The following is a 22,185-nucleotide window of genomic DNA, read 5'->3' on the forward strand; positions in this document are numbered from 1 at the left end:
TCGTACCTGTCCTTTCTTTCTCAGCCAGTTAAGTTCAACATTTTACAGAAAGGAGAGGTAGTAATGTGGTAAAATATGGTCGTTTTGCTTCTGTCAATTTGTTCGAACACTGTCGTGTTTTAGGCCAATTATACACATACTGAGGAGGTATAGTGTTGTTAATTTATTCAAAAAGAAAAAGGGCAAGAGAGCCTTCAGCGAGGGAGAGAGAGAGAGAGAGAGAGAGAGAGAGAGAGAGAGAGAGAGAGAGAGAGAGAGAGAGAGAGAGAGAGAGAGAGAGAGAGAGAGAGAGAGAGAGAGAGGTGCGCATCAAGTAGGCTGTTTGGTACACGTACGACATAAAACGAGAGAGAGAGAGACATGTGTACGATAATAGGCTACTTGGTGTACACACAACATGGAGTAGCACGGGTCAGTTTCTACGTAAGAAAACACAAGCGGGGGAAAAACATAAATTCGGCGATCACGTACACACAAATACCGGATAGGGCGTAACAGTACATACATCAAGCGCAGAAACTTAAGACGAAGACACAGAGCTACGTTGAGTATGGGGACCTCTCCTTTCCTGTCCTCTTTCCTATGCATGCTGCGTATTTTCAGTATTTTCCGTAATTCATTTTGGGGGGGTGTCAGACTTTTTACTCCCCTCCCTTTGATCGGTAGACAAGCACTCCAGTCATACGATGACGTTCTCTTCCAGCGACCCAAGCACACATGAAATGCATACACATTCATACCGTACAATCAGGGCACATACGCAGAGTCATAACATACAGTTTTTCACGTTCCCAGTGGTGGTCTGCACTTCACGCACCATCCCACAACGTTTGTCTATGCTTTTCCCTACATTGAGCATGGTGCGGTCCATGTCCACTCCATTCTTCAGTCGGAACTCCGATGTGACCTATAGAGAAGAAAAGAAGGGGGGGGGGGGTGCGGCATTCAAAGTACGTTAGCGCGCGTAGACACGAAAAAGTTCTACTTACCACGTACCAGGCTAGCTGCAGGAGCGGGTAATACCACAGACCTACTATATCCTTCCTTTCGACTATACAAGATGCTCCATTTTATTCGTCTCCTAAATTCGGGTTCCCTTGTCGTGCATTTGTTTCTCAATCGGTCGCATATTATGGGGCAAGGTACCGTACCTTGCATTCGGCAGATACCTTAAGCTATAGCCAACCATTTTCTAACAACTCTGAAAAAGACAGGCGTGATGGGTACAAATTTCATTAATCCACAATTCAGGCAAAAATAGGAAAAGGGTCTGCATTATCTGCCTTCTATTGCTTGGGAGTAACAGTCATTAAAAAACTTTACCAACCGAGATGATTTGTTATGACGCTGATTCCGTAATTCCTTCAAAAAGCCCTTTATTGAAAACAATGTCAGTATACAAATACGGGCCTACAACCGTTACAGGCCGGCCACGGTGTGAGAGGCGTCGAGTATCATGAGCAACACTACCTTAACATGAAAAAATAAAAATAAAAATGATAATAAAAATGGGAAGGCCAGCATTAATAAGGTTGTCCGTATGGCCGATCAGTACCCTCCCCGTCCCTCCGCCCATCATGTGTAAAAACATCGCATTCATATCCTTTTAACATAAATGTCAAGTAACCGAAATGCCATAAGGAGTTGTAGGCCCCTCCCACATCGGCGCCATTTTGGGGCGAGGTCGGGTGGGTCCAGTGTACAGTCTAAGTCCTTCCACTAACTGGCTGCCGGACCAGAATCCCTTTCGGCAGTTCGAGAACTTTCGTTAGCGCCAACGGAAAGAACAGACAGCATGAATCGTGATTCGGGGGTGGGGAAGCACAGTTTTTGTTCCTACCGGGTCATGTTGAGGTTCCAGCGGAACTGATCCGAGCGGATAGGCTACAGTGTCTCCTGATAATTCAAACAGAAGCTTGCGTCAGCATGGCGTCACCACGGTCTCGCAGCAATGCCGTGATCTGTTCTTAGGGCGGGACAGCAGGCGGGTCTCTCTGCCGACGCCTTGAATCAGTCTCTCTCACGGCACCAAACGGAGGCAAGATGGCTGCAGCCCGGGGCAAAGACAAGTTAATGTGGAATGATCGAGCAATAGCGGCGGTTGCCCCCACCGGAAGTCCGTGGGAGTCGAGGGCCAAAGACTCCCGCAGAATCTGCAAAGCTGAGAGGACGTTTTCAAGGGTGTGGCCCACGCCCGAGCAGGCAAGCTTCCGAGTTCCAAGGTAGCCCAGAGCCATCTTTTAGTGAACCAGGCCTGAATCTGAAGAGCCGACCGCCATTTTGAGAGTCCAGTGGCAGCAGCAGCTCTTCATTACAGCCACCGGGGTGGGTCCCCCCGACCACTTGGCTGCGGGGGCCCACTTCTTGCGTCGAACGCTAATGGCAATCTTGGTGCAGAAAGGAACCCGCGCCTGGGTGATCGTCCGGTAGGCGATACGTAAATGGTTCCCCTGCTGCAGCTGGCCGGTGAGTGCAGGGGCGCATACTCAGCTGGACGGCGAGTGAAACGGCAGGGGTGCCTTCTCAGCTGGTCGGCGAGTACAGGGGCGCCTACTCAGCTGGTTGGCGAGTGCAGGGGCGCCTACTCAGCTGGAAGGCGAGTGAAACGGCAGGGGTGCCTTCTCAGCTGGTGAGCCTCCACCTGGGGAGGCGGGGGAGGCCCGTTCGCGTCGCTTCCCCCCCGCCAGGGCACCCTTCGTTGTCGATCTGTGCAGCATAGTTAGATTGGCAAGACCAGTACACTTGTTGGACACCACCTCTTATGCCGTCCTGGTCTTGGCGCGTCGTGTAGCCTCCGGCCTATTCGCACAATATTCCACCACTGATGCCGCCTCACAGGCCAGTGGACTTTGTGGGCCTTTTATAGCCCAAGCCGATTAAAAAACCGCCCAAAACAGGCCAATGTTGCTATTTCGAGGAAGGAGGGGCTAGGACTATGTCATGTGGACGTGAATGCTTTGGGATTTGCAGCAGGCTATCATGTAAATAGTTAAAAAACGTGTTTTAGCATGTTTACCCTGTTGGAGTGTTGCATATACCTACAAGTTATTAAAACGTTTTAACCATACTACTTTGTTGGAGTGTTGTATATATTTGTAATCTGGCAACGAGCACAAGGATGTCACTGCGTAACCGGAAAATGACATAGCCCAATTGTGCGCGATCTAGCCCAGTTCGGTAACGTTGATGGTGGGTATCGGCAGACTTCCATTTGTGCAGGATTTTGTTGGGTTTACTGGGTGGGGTGGGTGGTAGGGCAAACATGTTTAGACAACGAGAGCCATGGAGCCGAGCTACCTCGTGGCCATCTCGACCATGAGCTTGGCTCCTTCCCCTAGTTTCATATTTTTCGCAAAGGGCTATTTCCTAGTGTTTCTTATTTTTGTAGGGTCAAAAGGGTCCCATCTGTGGTCTACTGGTCTCTCTCGATCATTTTTGTTTCTCTATAGCGATTTTTATGCCCTAGTTTGTTGTAGGCTACAGCGACTGATCCATATTTAGTAAATATGTCCTTATTAGGGGTGCTTTCCAGTGGAGCCGGATGGTTCACCTCTAATAAGCGGTCCGGGCAGAACCAACTACCAATCAGCGGGGAGAAGATAGGCATGACGGGTTACAACGGGGACAAAAGTCTGCACTACCTATCTTTTCACTGCTTGCAAAGACTAGACAGAATATCTCTATTCCACGTTATTTGCAAGCAGAGAATACCTCCAAAGAACCAATATCGAACAACTAGTGTTCGGACAATCAATCAATCAATGGTGAGAAAGAGATAGGCACGACGGGTTACAATGGGGGAAAAAAGTCTGCGTTACCTATCCTTCACTATCTGCAAAGACTAGACAGAATATTTCTATTCTACGTTATTTGCAAACAGAGAATATCTCAAGAAGTACTATTCTTCAAAACAATCAATATTCGGACAGTCAATCAGTGGGGAGGAAAATAGGCACGACAGATTACAATGGGGGACAAAAGTCCGCGTTACCTACCCTTCACTATCTGCAATGGGAGAGAGAGTATTTCTACTCTTCCCCGTTTGTAGGCAGCGAAGACCTCAAAAAGAGCAATCAATGAGCAATACTAGTATTTTCAATCAATCAATCAATCGTTTCGTAATTCGTCGTGTTACACGACCTTACCCGGACCGCATGGACAGTTTCCCGTCTTCCACCTCCAGTGCCCGATCGTCCTCTACTCTCCGTATTTGCCACGGCACTCCTGATGGTTCCCAGTCAGGACCGTAGATCACTCGAGAGAGGTCTGCTCGGAACCAGTGAAGTTCGGATGATCGGCTGCCAGACGAGGGTCTATCAGGCAGGAGCTCTCCCGATCGCTGCAGCCGTTCACTCTGTCGTCGGGACCTCTCCCACTGGATCCACGTGTCGCTGATGGGCCCCACGCTTGGGACGCCAATTGTTAAATGGTAGCGGCAGTTGCAGTCGATAACCTTTCGAGTATTGCCCGGCGGTAATCGCCTCTTATACCATTCGAAAATTAACCAAAAAAGAGGCAGGCGCCGGAGACTGGAAGGCAGGAAACAAAGTTTTATTCTCTCCGGAGGAGAACACATCAGATCAGACAGCAAGGTATCGTCACGAGGTGCACTAACCACATCTCTGTGGCCTGGCCTCTTATACACAAGTTTATTGCTTTATTACACGGTTTATTGTACATGGCACATTCTTGAGATTGCTTTGATACATGAAAGAACATCCTCGGAATCCCCGCTTCAAGCTCGTTCCCACACATATCTACAGTAGAAGTCCCCACCCTACCCACAGTAGGAGATGGCTATCACACAGCTGGACATTCCGCCAATTCCCGGGGGTGTGTGCGACTGGTCGGGTCTCAGGGGGTGGGGGGCCTTGATCTTCTGTAATCCCTTTGATGTGGGGTGTTTCCCTTACAGTAGGGGCAATAAACTGCATCCGCAGGGCTAGGTGATGGCCTGGGATCGGTTCGAACAATCGGGCACAGAGGAAGGGGGTTATCAAAGGGATGTATGACCATGTATGGGATGAAAGAAGGTGTCGGTCAGGCGTGGGATGTGGTTCCATTGCAGGGTCGCGCAGAAGGAGAGGGTTTATGGCCCATGTATGAGAGAGCGGGGGTGGCCGGCGCGCGGGGGGATGTTCGCAGCGCCAGAGGGACGCGCTGGCGATCGGCAATGAGGTCATGGTGCCTAAAATGGCCGTCGCGCGTTTTCAGCGTGTGGGCCTGAGAGGGGACAAGATGGCGTCGATTATGTTGACATTGCAAACCAGATTTTAACATTACTCTATCCAAAAAATGATGTAAAGTTAATGCGATCAACCATTTTTACACAGCAGTCCACCTATATACATACTATGTTATGTCCTAAAAACTTGCTCCTCTTCAGACATAATGATTCCATTCTGTTGGAAGTCAACTGTAACCAAGTAATTCATCTGCTAGAATGTATGGCAGAAGCACAACATTCTCATATATGCCATCCAGTCATAAGGAGAGGTGACTATCATGAGCTTAGATAGAAATGGATAGCCATGGCCACTGAATCAAAGATGACAGGAGATACCTGCTTCAAATGAGACGTTGGGGATGGGCGTGGCAGATCACAATATTGTATGGAATGATCCTCTCTAATATAAAAGTAGATTTCATTATATTTAATTACAACATGTCCCACTGTGGTAGTAGTACTGTGGGTCAAGTGGATTCAAGCCTCAAACATTGACCCCGTCTAGAGAGGTGAACAACCATTTTTTGTTGCAATGACTTATGGGAGGGTCATTTGTGAATGCAAGCCATGGCAACATCTATTAACACATTGTGGTAGTCTTGCCAATATTTCCATGTTGAAATTGTATTGATTCTAGCATACGTTCCCCAATTTTATCTGACGCTAGACTTTTGAAAAAACATAATCCTTCTTACACACCCTAAGTACAAACCATTTATGAGTTGATAAATAAATACAACCCACAATACTTTAGGATTGCTTATGGGAATCTGCATCTCTAGATATCCGGTAACAGCTAGTCCCACCTCAACCCCATGATGGAGCCTCAGTTGCCCATTTCAGTAGAGCGATCAGTAGACAATATTAAAACATTTTAAAGTATCCTAGATATTCTAGCAATGTAATATATATAGCTTTTTGAGTGTATAGATAGTCACTGTTTCAACCTTTTTTATAGCACCTGAAACAGAAAAGCCTGAGGATCTTTCCACGACTACCACAGCCATTCCTGAAAAGGATCTCAGTGTGGAAAATATCGAGCAAGGTAAGTATAAAGAGCAAATTTGTGATGAGATATACTGATGCAGATATTATATACATACAACAACACAGCTGACATTTAAAAAAAAATCCAATAAGAATCATAGATGTATAACAGTAAATAATGGGTATTTTCTCACTGAGGGTTTTGAGTGACAATTTTCCATGATGTTAATCAGAACCCTGAGGTGAAAAACGTCCACCTTATTCACTTATTACCCATCTATAATGTTATGTTATGTATGCCCCCAAAATAATCTGGCCGTGTTCTCAACTGCTATGCAAGCGCAGAGGAGTAATGGGGGAGCAATAGATAGCATAACCTTCCTTCCTATAATAAAAATAAAGTACCTGGCCACCTGCCACCCACCCCAAGCACCTTTGCTTCCCTCTCAAACTGTGCTGTCTACTCCCAATGAGAGTAGAGAGGCAGCACTGTCAGAGCAGGTTGGAATTCCATTATAAGGTAGCAATATTGCCATATCATAGCACTGAATAATCAGATTTAGAATCTGGTGTTCATAAGTGAAGTTAAAGAATTAATGAATGGCGTTGCCACGATGATGAGATGGAGTGAATGCTGCTTCTTGTGAAAACAGGAGTTTACACAGGGATTGGAATGCTGAATGATATGTTAATTACTGCACCTTCCTGCTATTATCCCCTGTCAAACTTTCGGTATTTAGGGGGGATAAAATGTGCAGTAAATTCTGCTAAATATGACATTTAGCATAGAAAGTGCTGATGTTTTGTGTAATAACTCATAATCTGGAGTAAAGACCAAGTGCCCCTATGCTCTGTTTCTAACCAAAACCTGGTTCAACAAGGAGTCCGATCCAGTCCTTGCACCATCCCTCCCTCATGGCTACCTTATTCAGCGGTTAGATCGTAAGAGCGGCACAGGTGGTGGCATTGCAGTTATTTACAGAGACCTGTTTAAATGTTGCATCACAGCTGACCCTCTACCGGACTGCGAGAATCTTTCCTTTTCTATGGGCTGCTCGCCTAGCCTCACGTTCTCAGGCCTATTAATATATCGTTCACCCGGAGCCTATGGACAATTTCTCTAAGCTCTTCCCGAAACCATTGCTAACCAAGCCAGTTCCCCTTCCAACTTTACTATATTAAGTGATCTTAACCTACATTTAGACAAACCCATAGACTCTACTGCTTCTGAGTTAGTTAGGAATCTCTCAGCACTCCAGTTCAAACAAAGAGTCTCTGGAGCCATCTACGTCAAGGGGCATCTACAGTATCCCATTTTTACGAATAGTGAGGAATTTTTAGTGGGGTTCCCAGCCCCGCTGCAGTGGTCAGACCACTTTCTGATCCCTCTGTCATGGGACATCACGGGTCCATTTGCCTCATTTAGTTTAGTTGGGAGTCAGGAACTCGCCTGGTCTAAGCTTCCCCTAGAACAATGGGTCTCAGCTCACGAAGCCACTAGGCACCTTAGCGATCCGAATCCCATCTCTGCCAATGATAAATTTAACAATTGGATCAAGTCCTCTCTAGACTATGATCTTCCCAAAAAATCTACACATAAAAAAAGTCAGGCCCAAGATCTCCCCATGGTACTCCCCTAAGCTCTGTGAACTTAAACAAATCTGAAAAAGATTATAGAGAAACTGGAGAAGGGACTAAGTGGAATCTAGCAAACTAAAGTATAAGGAGGCGATTAAAATCTTTCAAGCTGGAATCAAATCCGCACAAGCTGCCTACTTTGAGGAAAAAATCAGGCTTGCATCTAATTCCCCATGGGAAATCTTCTGCATCGCCAAAACTCTCCTTAAATTGCCCCCTCCACAAGCAACCACTGATGGCACCCTTGCCCGCTGCAACGATTTGGCAGAGTTTTTCCATGAGAAAATTCAAAACATATATATAACTTTCCCCCTCACAGACGGTCATAAAGACCTGTCTCCTACGATTGTCTCACCTCATTGTACCCAAGCATTGTTGGAACAAATTGCTCTGTTGGACCTTAACACATTAGAGTTCATCTCGGCTCTTGTTAAATCAGGCTCCCCTAGGGATCCCGCCCCTCCTCATGCTTTGACCTCAGCCACTGGAACAATACTCTCAGTGATTCTTGAATTGATCAATACCTCCATATCCTCTGGAGTGGTCCCCCTGCCATGGAAATGTGCAATGGTGAAAGCTGTACTTAAAAAACCCAATTGCGACTTGGATCATTTGGGGAACTATCGTCCTGTTTTCCTTCTCCCGGTGCTCAGTCAAATCCTTGAGAGGCACGTTAATTCACTCCTATCTGGGTTTTTAGAATCTAACAATCTCCTTGACCCCTCTCATATGGGCTTCTGGCCCTAACAGGGGACGGAAACAGCTCTTCTAGCAGTGGTTGAAGAGTCCAGGAAAATTCTGGACCAAGGTGGTACGGCGGCTATTATTCTCCTGGACCTCAGCGCTGCATTCAACACTGTCAACTAACATCTTTACTCTTAAACTCAGGAGTCTTGGGGTGACGGGGGTGTCATCACCTTCCAGCAATCCTTCTTAGAAGACAGGTCCTTGCAGGTCTTCGAAGGAGATATCATGTCTAAGCGTATGTCTCTCAGCTGCGGTGTGCCTCAGGGATCCTCCCAGAGCCCTACACTGTTTAATGTCTACATGAGTCCGCTGGCAGAGATAGTCTGTCCATTTGGTATAAAAATAGTTACCTACGCTGATGACACACAGCTTGTGGTGGCCTTAAACCACCCGGAAAAGTCATCCGGCGGCCTAGGCCGCTGCCTGGAGAACGTAGCCAAATGGATGGAGCTCTTGTGCCTGAAACTAAATGGAGATAAGACGGAGCTTATGCTCCTCGGCAACTCTCCAATCTTCAATTCAGGGCTACTATTGCCTAACTGTCTTGGCTCCGCTCCGGAACCAAAGAACCAGATCAAAAGCTTGGGCATGTGGCTGGATCACTCCCTAAATGTTGAATATCAGGTGGCAAAGCTATCGTCCACGTGCTATGGCATTCTGAGGATGCCTCGCAAAATACTTCCTCTCCTCCCGTTCCAGGCAAGAAGATAGTGGTCCAGGCTCCTATTCTATCATGCCTGGATTATGGGAATGCCCTTTACTTAGGAGCCCCCCAAGCTACAACCTCCAAGCTACAGATCGTTCAAAACTGCGCAGCTCGCCTGCTCCTCCAGACCCCCTACCGGCAATCGGCCAAGCCGGCACTGAAGATTCTTCATTGGCTGCCTATAATGGAGAGAATTACATTCAAGGCTTTATCTATCACGCATAAGTTCTTTTGGGAGAATTAACCAACCAACAGCCGATCTATGATCACCCCCTACTAATCTAACAGAATCCTCCACCTCTTATTCGCCATACCTCCCAAAAAAAAAGAGCAAGAAGTGGCGGGCGTTCGTTCTCTTACAACACTGCTCAGCTATGGAACGCTCTCCCTCCCCACATACGTAGGGAGCCCAACCTGATGCCCTTCCAGAAATTCCTTAAAACTTAGCTTTTCCAAAATTCCACCTAACAAGTTGTCCTCTCTGTCCGCGTCTGCTGATAGCGCTGGGATGCCTTACGGTAGCTACGCACTTCATAAATGTTTTTTCATTCATTCATTCATAAAGCTAAGCATAAGAGGTATTTACCAAACTTATTAAATACTGGACTTTGGCGTGAGTGTTTACAGGATGTGTTAAATACCTTACCCATTACCTCCTACCTCATAATCCGTGCTTATGTGTCCTCGGCAATGTTATAATGTTTATACTTTTTATTCCAAAGACTGATTCCCACTTAAGATGCCAGTAGGTCCCATTCAATAATAACCATTGAGTTAAAAAATGCACTTCGGAGATGCTACACTTCTAGTGTCTGTAATTTGATAGTAATTTGTGAATCATAATGAACATCAACATGAAACAAGAATGGTTTTGTTAAATATAGTATTGTATTGTATTGGAACTTATAGAGCGCACTATACTCTGAGGTGTCAAGCTGTAGTGGATACCAAACTGCAATCAGCGAAGTCCCAATGGCTAAGGGAGATGGGGAGAGAAGAGCAGTTTTTTTAAGGCAACAAAAGAGTCAAATTGTGAGATTTGGAGTGGTAGGGTGTTCCACAGTTTGGCAGCAGCCACCAAAATGGACTGACCACCCCATCTGGCCTTATGGAATCTGGGAACCAACACCTGCTTCTGAAAAGAGGATCTAAGAAGCCTACTCTGGAAGTACCAATGAAGAGGGAGTTGAGGTGGCTGGAGCCTTTTATGATGCAGAGCTAGAAAGACCGTGCAGAGAGCCTTAAAAATAATCCTGTTTTTACCGGAAGGCAGTGGAGGGACCGAATCCCCTCTCTGATGGGATTTTTTAAATTTATTTGTATTTCTTTATAAAGTTTTATATAGCGCAAACATGAACCAGCCGGGTATCAGAGCACTTCACAATTGGGATAGGTAGGATATAATAGTGAGAAAGGACAAGCATTACATATATATGCATAGCACAAGCAAGATCCAAGCGGGTATCAGAGTGCATCACATTGAGGGTAGGACGGATACAGTACTGGGAGAAGAACATTCGTTACATATATGTGCATAGCAGTCGAACGCTGGGATTCACAGGTGTGCAACAATCAGGTGGCAGTAAGTAAGCAGTAGAGCCACGGCCGTTTAGGGCAAAAACTTGCTTATTAGGAATTTTTTCACTTCCTTTTTGAAAGAAAAAGTGATTGAGATTCAACGGACTTCCAGTGGAGTGGAAGAGAGTTCCAAATCTTTGGGGCAGAGCCTGAGAAAGCTCTCTTTTTGTGGAAAATCTGTGGTTTCAGGAGCAAAGAACTTGCAACTCATGACGATCTACAACCTCCAGATAATTCTAGTTTGTGAGCCAGATAAATAGGGGTTTTGAAATGAAGGGTTTTGTGAGTCATGCAGGCTATCTTTAGCTGTATTCTTTCTTTGTATTGCTAGCCAGTTTAGGGATTTTAGGGCGAGGGATATGTGATTGTTTCTTTTTGTACCAGTAATCAATCTGGCTGCGGCATTAATGGAGGCCCTTAGTGGGGCCAAGTTATGTTTAGAAAGGCCACAGAGTGTGGAGCTACCGTAGTCTAGCCTTGGCAGTACCAGAGCTTGTACCGCCAGCTTGAAGTCATCCTGTGGAAGGAATGGTTTGAGATTCCTTAGTATACTCATCTGGTGTTTAGCACCCTTGCTGGCATTGCTGTTATGGTTCTGCATGTTTAACTGCTTGTCTAGCATGATTCCGAGGGATTTAACTGACTTAATGTGGGAAGAGCAGTTGAATGCTATAAGATATTTCATCCAGAGGCCCATCTTGGGAGTGTGATTAGGAGGACCTACGAGAAGGAATTCTGTTTTGAAGGGGTGTTGAGCATGAGGTGGTTCTGAGTTAGCTGGTTTTGGTTATTCATCGGGGTAGAGTTGAGTGAAATGAAGTCTTCAGGGGAGGTGATTTTCAAGTAAGGTTGAATATCGTTCGCATCTATATGAAAAAGAATGTTCGCGGAGTTTAAAGCATTTGCTAATGGTTCCAAGAATAAATTGAAGAGAATGGGTAATAGAGCAGACCCTTGTGGAACCCGCATAGTTACTGTACAGGGCTGAGATAGGGATTGATTCACCTTGACTGTTTAGGATCTGTTGTGGAGGAAGGTAGTAAACCATTGCATTAATGGCCCCGAAAGACCGATCCTGTGTTCTAGAATGGATAAGAGGTTGTCGCGATTAACAGTGTCAAAAGCAGAACAAAGGTCAAGGAGAATCAGAAGGCATGATGCATTTTGGTCTAGCATTTTTAAAATGTCATCCATAATGTGAGCTGTCTCTTTCACTGAGGGGAGTAAAGGTGTTCAAAGAGACACTGTTCTTGGTGCTAACTCTAGGGCTCCTGGTGGGCAAGAGGAGCAGAGCTCCCAAAGGTTAGAACAAGAGCCCTCTTTGATTTCAGGTCGATATTGATGATTTTTCTTTTCTCAGTGAAGAAGGCAGCCAAATAGTTGCACAATGGAAATCCATCACCGGGTCAGGGCGGTTGGAGACCTTGACCGATTGTTGTTTGACAATTTCAAAACGTTTCTTGGGGTGCTTTTTGGCTTGATTAAGATGGGTTCTGAAGAAGTCGGCCTTTGCACGCTTGATTTTTTTGTTGTAAGCATTCCTAACAGATCTAAGGTGAATTAGATGTTCAGTGGAGGGTATGGATCTCCAGGATCTTTCAGCTGCCCTTAGGTTGCGGCATTCCACGTTTAGGTTGTCGTTGAACCAAGGTTTGGGGATTTTGGAGGAGACATTTTTTAGTTGTAAATGGGCTATAGAGTCCAAGATACTAGAGATAGCGGAATTATAGAAATCAGTGAGGACATGAACATCTATCATTTTGAAAAACAACAGGTCCTTCAAGAACAATGCAACATGCGATAAATATAGACCAGAGTCGGCTCTATATCATTTATACAATGCCCAGCCGGGCATTGAAGTTTTAATGATCAATTAGAATTAATTTCTGACATAAAATTAGAATGTAGAGTGGGACACAGTCCTGTGTCCTTACAAACTAAACAGAAAGTGCAGACAATCAAACACAAAAAACATACATCAGGCTGAAGAATGAAGCTTATAGCCAGTACAAATACAAGGGCAAGCTTTCTTAAAGGTACAACAACATGCACAATTTTTAACAAGTGCGTTTAAGATGCATGTTTGTACATTGGGTCGACGACGTTTCGATCTATTCAACCAATACATAGATCATCGTCAGGACTAGAAGGAGTAAAAAGCCTGAATTTACAATTCCTGTACAATTAGAAGGGGAAAAAATAAGAGAGAAAGGAAAGGTAAGTTAAAACCTAATAATACTGTGAGAAAAACTGTCAGTAACCATGCACTGCATGCCATACGTGAGAGACACATCTGGCGGCTGGTTGTTGAGGCGAAGTTAAGGTATGGCTGGTGAAGTGAACCGAATGAACGAATCTTGCACATACGCTCAAGGCTGACTTGGACAAGTGCAATGGACTGGGATGGTGCGTGGTGGAGTGTAGGTGAATCGCCAGAAGGTTAACGGTGAAGTGGTACATGAACACAATAGCGAAAAGGTCAAGAGGACGTGAAGACTAACGGTGAGCCGGTCGCGTCGTGACTGGGAACGAAGGAAAGGCGGAAAACTAACCCAAAAGGAACCGAATCGCTCCTAGAGTAGGTTGCACTGGAGTCCAAGTGAGGAGTTGCTTGCATGGGTCAGCCAGGATAATACCAGTGGTTCAGCTAACCCTAGGACGGAAAACAATTAGAACCCGAAAGGGTAACCAGGGAAGGGAAGGGCGGAGTGAAGGAATGTACGCTCACCAGTAGTACGATGCAACAGGTTGCGGGAATTTCAAAGAACGACCAACTTCCCAGCAAAACGGCCTGCGAATCCAAGGTCCGCCTGTGGAAAACCATACCGCGGGAGTTAAGGGTGAGGGGAGCAAGGTCGTCGAGAACGAGCACAGTAGCGCGCCAGTATGACACTTACCAGCATCCAGGGGAACGCACAATCGCCAGTTGGTAGTGACCGACTTGGCTGGAGGGTAAAAGAAGGATTCAGGAGTCACGTGATAACGGACCCGGGTCATGTGACAGGAAGTGCCGGCCGTGCTGGGACGTGATTGCGTGAGTGAATAGATGGCGGCCATGTTGGGTCAGTGTAACTTGAAGAAGGTGAATACGGAAACAGAGCGTGGATCAGTTAAAACAATACGACGATCAGTTAAACCAGTATCGTAATTTCAACAATTGTCAAAGGCATAAAACAAGGGGTTATACAGAATTCCCATAATTTGCAGAGGGGTCTAAATAAGAGAGAGCCAATCTTCATTTCTGTTTAAACCATTGCGAATTGTGTCAAGTTGAATGATAAGCTTCAGTTCTTCTTTGTTCAGCATTTGTGCCAGATCACCACCTCTTGGTGGTAGCTTGATGATTCGCAGAACAGTCCATTTGATCTCATTGTCCTGGTGATTAGCCTGATTAAAATGTTCTACCAGTGGTGCATTAGGGACATTACAGCGAATCCTGCTGCGGTGTTGACCAATCCTTGTTTTAATCTTCTGGGTAGTCTGCCCAATATAGTTTTTCTTGCATGGGCACTGGATCAAATAAATCACATTACATGTGTTGCAATTCGAGAAACCATTAGAATTAATGACAATGTCACCGAACGAAAAGGATTTGCCTTCTAACGTCAGATCACACAAATTACAGTTGCCACATTTTGCATGCCCCACCAGTGGTGTGAGACCCCAATATGAATTAAGTGTTGTGGGAGGTGTTTTTTTGGGAATTGCTGCTCGCACAAGGTGGTCTTTTAAATTGCGATTTTTGCGGAAGGCAAATAATGGTTTCTCCAGATTAAGGCTGCCTGCATTCAGTATAGGCCAGTGTTTAAGGACAGATTTTCGCACCTGGTTTGAGATGACAGAGAAGGTGGTGACACATACAATTCTTTTGGTTTCTTTTTTGGGGTTGGGTGTGAGCAATGTTTCCCTAGGGCAATACCAAGCCCGTTTCTGGGCGTTGCGAACAAGACGTTTGGGGTAACCTCTAGTTTTAAGTTTTTCAGAGAGGACTGAGGCCTCGGTGAAATAATTCTCTTTAGAAAAGCAATTACGCCGAATGCGCAAAAATTGTGAGTATGGTAGAGAGTCCCTCAAGGCTCTGGGGTGATTACTCTCATAACGGAGCAGAGTATTTCGTTCGGTAGGCTTCCTGTAGAGTTTGGTTAGGAGCTCACCTTCAGAGTGGTATATGGTCAAATCAAGGAAGGGAATGGATGTGGAGTCACTGGAGAGTGTGAACTTGAGGCCTAGACAGTTGTTGTTAAGCCAATGCTGGAAATTAGACAGTGAGTCAGTATTATTGTGCCAGATGAGAAAGACATCGTCTATATATCGACGCCATACTTTGACGCCTGATATAAAGGGATTAGTGGGTGACAGAATAGTGGTAGTTTCAATACAGTCCATGCATAAAATGGCCAAGTTTGGGGCAAAAATAGCGCCCATCGACGTGCCCTTAACCTGTTGGAAAAATATGTCATCAAAACAGAAGAAATTCCTAGTGAGGCAAATTTCAAGTAATTTCATGATGAATAACGTGGGGACTCCATGCGGTCTCGGTCTAGAGTCAAGAGTTTGTTGAATAACTCTGAGGGCAAAGGGCTGTGGAATATTGGTATAAAGTGATTCCACGTCAAGGGTACAGAGGAGGTGCTCAGAAGGATCAAATGGAAGGTGTTCTATTAAATTGATCATATCCATGCTGTCTCGAATATAGCATTGAGTCTGGGGTACGAAGTCTTTTATAAAATAGTTGACATACTGGCCTAGCGGTTCTAAAATAGAGCCGCAACCCGAGACTATAGGGCGGCCAGGGGGAGAGGTGAGGTGTTTATGTATTTTAGGAAGAGTGTAGATTACCGGTGTTCTGGGTGATTTGGCATTGAGAAATTGGAATTCTTTTGAGCTAAGAAAACCTTCATCTCTTCCTTCAGTAGTAATTTGAACTATAAGAGCCTGTAATTCATTTGTGGGGTCTCTAGGCAGTCTACAGTAGTGCTCAGTGTTGTGTAGTTGGCGGAATACCTCTGCTTTATAATCAGTGAGTTCTTGTAAAACAATGCCACCACCCTTATCTGCGGATTTAATGATAAGGGAGTTGTTACTTTTTAAGGATTCAATAGCTTTCTTTTCTTGAAGGGTTATGTTAAATGGAATAAACTTTTTGGTGTCTCTCAAAGCGTTGAGGTCTTTGAGTACCATTTTTTCAAAGGTGACAATTTCCACCGGTACCATGTTGGATGTTGGAAAAAAGGTTGAGGGGGGGCGGAATGGTGTAAATGCAGTAGGTTGAGGTGTGGCATTATTCAAAAAATAGGCATACAGACGAAGGCGTCTGAAAAATCTAAGTAACTCAGCATGAAGGTCAAGGTAGTTGGGATGCGTAGTGGGGACAAAGGAAAGCCCTTTACTAAGCAGAGATAATTCAGTGTCTAGTAGGTTGTGTGTCGAAAGATTGAAAATGGGGATAGTTGCCAATTGAGGGGTTGCAGTTGTAGCGGAATTTACCATTGGTAAAACTTCTGTCTGGTTTGACGTTCGCCAGGTTGGTTGTACCATCTCTGAGCCCGTTTTACTCGCCCTCGTCTCGATGGTTCTGTCTGGCCTCTGCCTAAAAAATTCTGGTTACGGGAGGAAGTGCTAGGTCCCTCACCTGGGTCAGAGTTATCGGAGGATTCTGCTGAGGTATCTGAGAAGCCCACAAGGGTATTCCGTTTGTTAGAACGTCCCCAGGGTCTGTTGTTCTGCGGGTTTGAGTAGGACCTGTTGGTGTAAAAGTCTTTTTGAAGGTAGGGGTATGTACGTTCAATTGAGTATGCTTTGATATCCTTCTTGACTTTGAGAGACTTCTTGTTTTGTTCAATTCTGTGGAATTCATCAACAGATTTTTGAACGGATTCAATTAATTTCTTGGCCTCAGTAACTGAACTAGAGTCTTTTATCTGTTTCTCAATTTCAGTCAATTCCTCATTGAGTGTTGTTAGTGTTTCAGTTGCAATATCAATACCCAAGACTAACCAATGTCTAGAACACGTTGTGCCAATATAACTGAAGTTGTTAATGTATTTAGGGTTATCCGTAAATATACCAGGAATATTTCTCACTTGGAGCCCCACAGGAATGATATCGGCTTTAAGGTATTCAGTTAGCATACGAACCATAAGCTGGAGACGGATCTGCTTCTTCTTACATTTTTCTAGTTGCTCTGATAGGGAAATATTTGGACAAGCAGTATTATCAGTTGTATCAGTAAATAGGGAGGGACCTTCGCAAATCTTCTTTATATATTCATCTGAATATAGGGGTGCATGGTCTGACATAGTAAGTGTAAAGTCAGGTTTAAGTTAGAAAAGAATTAAGGAAAACAGGGACAGGCCACTCAGTTAGAGGGAAATAGGGGAAGCATCCCTTACAATCCAGCGATTGTGCTAACTATATTAAAGCTTGACAAGGGGAAACCCGTAAGGTACGAAGGACCCAGGGTGCTAACTATTTTGAAAAACAACAGGTCCTTCAAGAACAATGCAACATGCGATAAATATAGACCAGAGTCGGCTCTATATCATTTATACAATGCCCAGCCGGGCATTGAAGTTTTAATGATCAATTAGAATTAATTTCTGACATAAAATTAGAATGTAGAGTGGGACACAGTCCTGTGTCCTTACAAACTAAACAGAAAGTGCAGACAATCAAACACAAAAAACATACATCAGGCTGAAGAATGAAGCTTATAGCCAGTACAAATACAAGGGCAAGCTTTCTTAAAGGTACAACAACATGCACAATTTTTAACAAGTGCGTTTAAGATGCATGTTTGTACATTGGGTCGACGACGTTTCGATCTATTCAACCAATACATAGATCATCATCAGGACTAGAAGGAGTAAAAAGCCTGAATTTACAATTCCTGTACAATTAGAAGGGGAAAAAATAAGAGAGAAAGGAACATCTATCATGTCAGGGCATCTTTACAACGGGATGCTAGTTCTTCAGTGTTAATATTCCCATGGTTCCTTTTCCATTACTTTGTTTTCATGGGTTGGTCTGTCTTCAGGGCACCTCCCTGTTAATAAAGACAAAGATGCTGTAATGGTCAGATCAATCACATGGGATAATGGAATCAATTGTGATGGTGTTTCCTTTGGATATTATGAGGTCCAGATTTTCACCCTTGTTATGAGTTGGACTGTCACACAATTGTGTCAGCTCATGATCCAATAGGAAGGATTTTAGACAGTTTACTGCTTGATCGTTTGGGTTAGCCCAGTGACGTTTGAAATCTACCAGGAAGATATGGGACACTAAAGAGTCGTCATTGTATGAGATGATTTCCAATAATTGTTCAATTAAGGGAATATTGTCTCCAGGGGTGATATAATGTGTATAGTTTGCATACATGGAGGTGTTTGCTTGAGATGTGGATGCATAGATATTCACTGGAGGTCTGAGTGGTGGCATCTGATTGTGCAACCAAGAGTGTATTTCGGTGTATACAAGCTATTCCTCCACCCTCTTTCATAGATCTGTCCAGACAAATTATGTCATGGCTAGACGGGAATAGAAGGTCAAGGATTGGGGTGGAAGAGCAATTTAGCTAGGCTTCTGTGAGGATGATGATATCAAGCTCATTGGTTAGGATGAGGTCAACGATATTGGAGGCGTGTTTACTAGCTGATCTGCAGTTCAGTAGTACGCATTTCAATTGGCCAGACGTGTGGGAAGTGGGAGTCGGAATGATGTTCACTCGCTTGAGGTTGTCACAGTATTATAGGATGTTAAGGATATGTCGGGCAGCTGCATTCTGGACAACTCAACGTTTTTTAACAGAGAAAGCATTGATGTTGAACTACACAGAGTTGCAGTAATTCAATCCTGAGGTGATAAGCCTGGTAATGACTGCTTGGCACAGATCCACAGGAATGTAAGGAAGGATCTTTCTCAAAGTTTTGATAAGAAGAAAACATGTGCTGATAGTGCGGCTGCTCGGGTATCAAAACTTAAGGTATTGTAAAACACAACAACCAGGTTTTTGGCTGATTTGACTGGGGTGGGAAGAGGTCCACAATACTCTATCTTGAATTCTGGCTTGAGTGGGCCAGCCAACAGATTTTCCAGGTTGTAAACTTCTTTAGTCTTGGTGCACAGTCTTTGTCATTACACAGTGGGAATTGGGTGTAGGGTATGTGTTATATCCTGGCCAATGAGGTTGGATGGAATCTGCTGCATGAACCACGCTAGGATCCAGTTTCCAGACAACAGTTGACCCAGGCTTTACCCTTGGAGAAGTCATGTTTATCTTTTCTCCAATAAACCTACCTTAAATAATTTCACCACGTGTGGATTTTATCATTGAAGAAGAACCTAATACTGTCGACGATCGGGACAAAGCTGTGGAAAGCCTGAAGCACTGGCAATGTGCGGGAAAGACTGGAGCACTGCCAATGTGCTTGAGGTGACATCGTGGCAGATCATAAGTTTTCATGGATTGCACAAGAGGACCCATTGTGTGGGAAAGAGTGTCCTGATAACTTGTGACATTGTGGCACCGACTGTGAGTAAAAAATAATTTGGCAATCAGTAGACGTTGCCGAATACCTACGCTCGCACCTCTTCGCGCCGCATGCTGGAGCGTAGTCTTTGTGCGCATGTTCATTGAGCCTTGCAATTATGTAATCACGCACAGTGGATGCCATTTTGCCTGACATGTCGTCGTAGTGGTTAGGCATAAGAAAATAAGGTCAACCGATCTTGGAAACCAGCGCTTCTACTGGCGCGAACTCGCCGAGAGATTAGTTCCTTGGCGAATATCTAAATACCGGTCTATGCCTTGTCACCTACTAATAATGCAGTAAGTTCTCTGGCGGTCATCCATTTACCAGTCTAGGCCTTGTCACTTACTAACATTGTAGTAAGGACCTACAGTAATTCTATTACTGTGAACAACTTTGGAAGCTAAGCAGAGGCTTCCCTTCTCTATGGGAAGTACCCTACATCAAATCGTATGAAAATACCTACCAGGCATTGAGATTCAGTCATTGGAAACTACCAATCAGGCTCCTTGATTCCCTCATTGTCGCAAGAACTGTTGTCCTGAAAAGACCCCATATCAAGAGAGGGTCGAAACGTCGTTGGCTTTTTAAACAGGAGAGCCCTCCACAAATCCAAAGAATTATTTGTACTATATTTCCACATTGGCTCCTCATTTATGTACCAATAACCATTATGCTAAGTCTTCTACTGCACTGTCTATACCGCACGGGTTGATTATGGTTGTTTCACTGGGGCTCATGATTCACTTTCAAGTACGTAAATGTATATAATGTAAATACACTGACTAGAAATATATTCTTTATGCTTTTTTTGTGTAAAAATGTATATAAATTACTGTGCATTAATAAATAATACTCACTTTGGCTAAAGTGAGGAAGAAAAACATCATTGTCCTGTGGGTTGTAACGTTAACTAGATATTGATCTGCCTTATTGAACTAGGGCCTTACTCTATTATTGTTTAACAGTTTTGTTTAAATCAAGCAGGTTACATTAATTGCTGCGCTAAGTTGTCATTGTATTGTAAAATGAGTTCCTTGTGAACATTGTTGTTGCTGAGTTAACTGTACAGAATTAAATCACACTCCTACATTGCGCTCAACAAGATATAATTTACAGAACATAAATTCACTAATTTATTTCAGCAAAAGTGTGAATTGATACGGTGTTTCACACACCTTTAAGAAAAAGAAAGTGTATTCATTTAATGGGAATTTAATTACATTCGCATCTTGCAGAATTGCATTCTGATCAGTTAATATCAGTGTACATACAACTTTTCTTTCTGCTGGTTTTTTTTCTTTCTTCTTCTTTGTCTTATATCCTGTGTTGATAGTGTGGGCACATAATCTATAATTTAGTGAAAAGATGGATGCTATTGTCGCTCTGTTATCTTTCCTACCCAATCCAGGAGATCCTGTTTTGTAGTGGAAGCAATGGAACAATGGATTTGAAGCCAATTTAGGTGATGTGTACACTGAGAAGCGGAAAATAACTATTTTTAAACACTGTTTGGGTGCAGAGGGGAGGAGTGTTTTACGTCATTTACCACCCATTGCTGTTGATGAAGATGATGAAGAAGATGTTGATGTATATGATATGGCAGTTTCACAATTGGATATAATTTATATCAAAAACGTTAATGAGACACACATTTTTGAGTAGAGCTCAACTGCCCTACGAATCCATTGATTCCTTTGTTAATGATTAAGAATTCTTGCAGCTAAATGTGTAAATATGGTGAATTTCACGACCAAATGTTACGTGTTTAAATGGTGCATAAAACTGCGTATGCAAAATTGCAGGAGAAACTATTAGCTACGGAAGATCTTACTTTAGAGAAAGCTATTGATATTAGTCATAGATTTGAGGAAATTAAGTTAGGTATGAAAGAGTTGGCTGCAAAACTGACTTCTGAGGTTCAGTTAGTACAAAAAATGTGAATGAGCATAAGACAATCAATGAAAGTTGCAAATATAGATCTAGTGTAGGTCCTCAAGGATCAGGAAAAAAAGATTAAGTTTGTTTTAAATGCGGGTTATCTGATCATTTAGCAAATGACAGGTCATGCTCAGCAGTAGGACAGATTTGCAGATATTTCAAAAGCAAGGGACACTATGCCAGAATGGGTAGGAATAAAAACAAGAACAGGAACACATTTGCTCTGGTCAAATGGTCCATCAAGAGCCCAATGACTTAGTAGAAGAATGTATCCGTATTATTTATGAAGTCAATGATAAAAGCAATGATATTCTATATTGTAATATTATTACCATTGATGGTGAAAATGTCAAAGTTATGGCCGATTCATGAGCTCACCATACTCTTGATTTGTGATCAATGGTTGCAGAAATTCTCTAACATTCAATTGTTACCTACAGACATACAACTTGTTGGATATGGCAATAAACCCATTGAAGTCTTAGGTTATTTTATTGTCAACATTAGTGCCAAAGAGGGATCCTTTTTGTTGGGATGGCCACAACAAAGATATTTGCTCATTACCCTGGATCCTAATCATCCTGAACAAGTTTTAGGATATAGTGATTTCATATCTCAAGTTAGTGGGGATAGATCTGTAGAATGGGAGAAGCTATTTCCTAAATTAGTTTCACCTAAGCTAGGATTGCGGAAGGACTTTGTGCATAAAATCATATTAAAACGGAATGTTGTTCCTAAAGTGCGCAAAGTCAGGAATATTCCCTTATCTATGAGGCAAGCTTTACGGGAGGAACTGGATAGGTTATGCAGTCAAGACATAATTGAAGAGA

The 22,185-nt window shown here is 43.7% G+C and overlaps 1 protein-coding gene across 1 annotated transcript in view; it reads left to right on the forward strand.

Annotated features, from left to right (window-relative positions):
- The window catches only part of LOC146821647 (uncharacterized), a 1,582,729-nt gene that overhangs the window by 767,182 nt on the left and 793,362 nt on the right, over positions 1–22,185 (forward strand). The window contains exon 19 of the mRNA XM_085609888.1: positions 6,186–6,272. Coding sequence (XP_085466014.1) covers positions 6,186–6,272 — 87 coding nt within the window. The remainder of the gene's footprint in view (positions 1–6,185; positions 6,273–22,185) is intronic.

This window comes from Triturus cristatus, chromosome 6 (assembly GCF_964204655.1).
Source record: "Triturus cristatus chromosome 6, aTriCri1.1, whole genome shotgun sequence".
In the NCBI taxonomy this organism is placed as follows: Eukaryota; Metazoa; Chordata; class Amphibia; order Caudata; family Salamandridae; genus Triturus; species Triturus cristatus.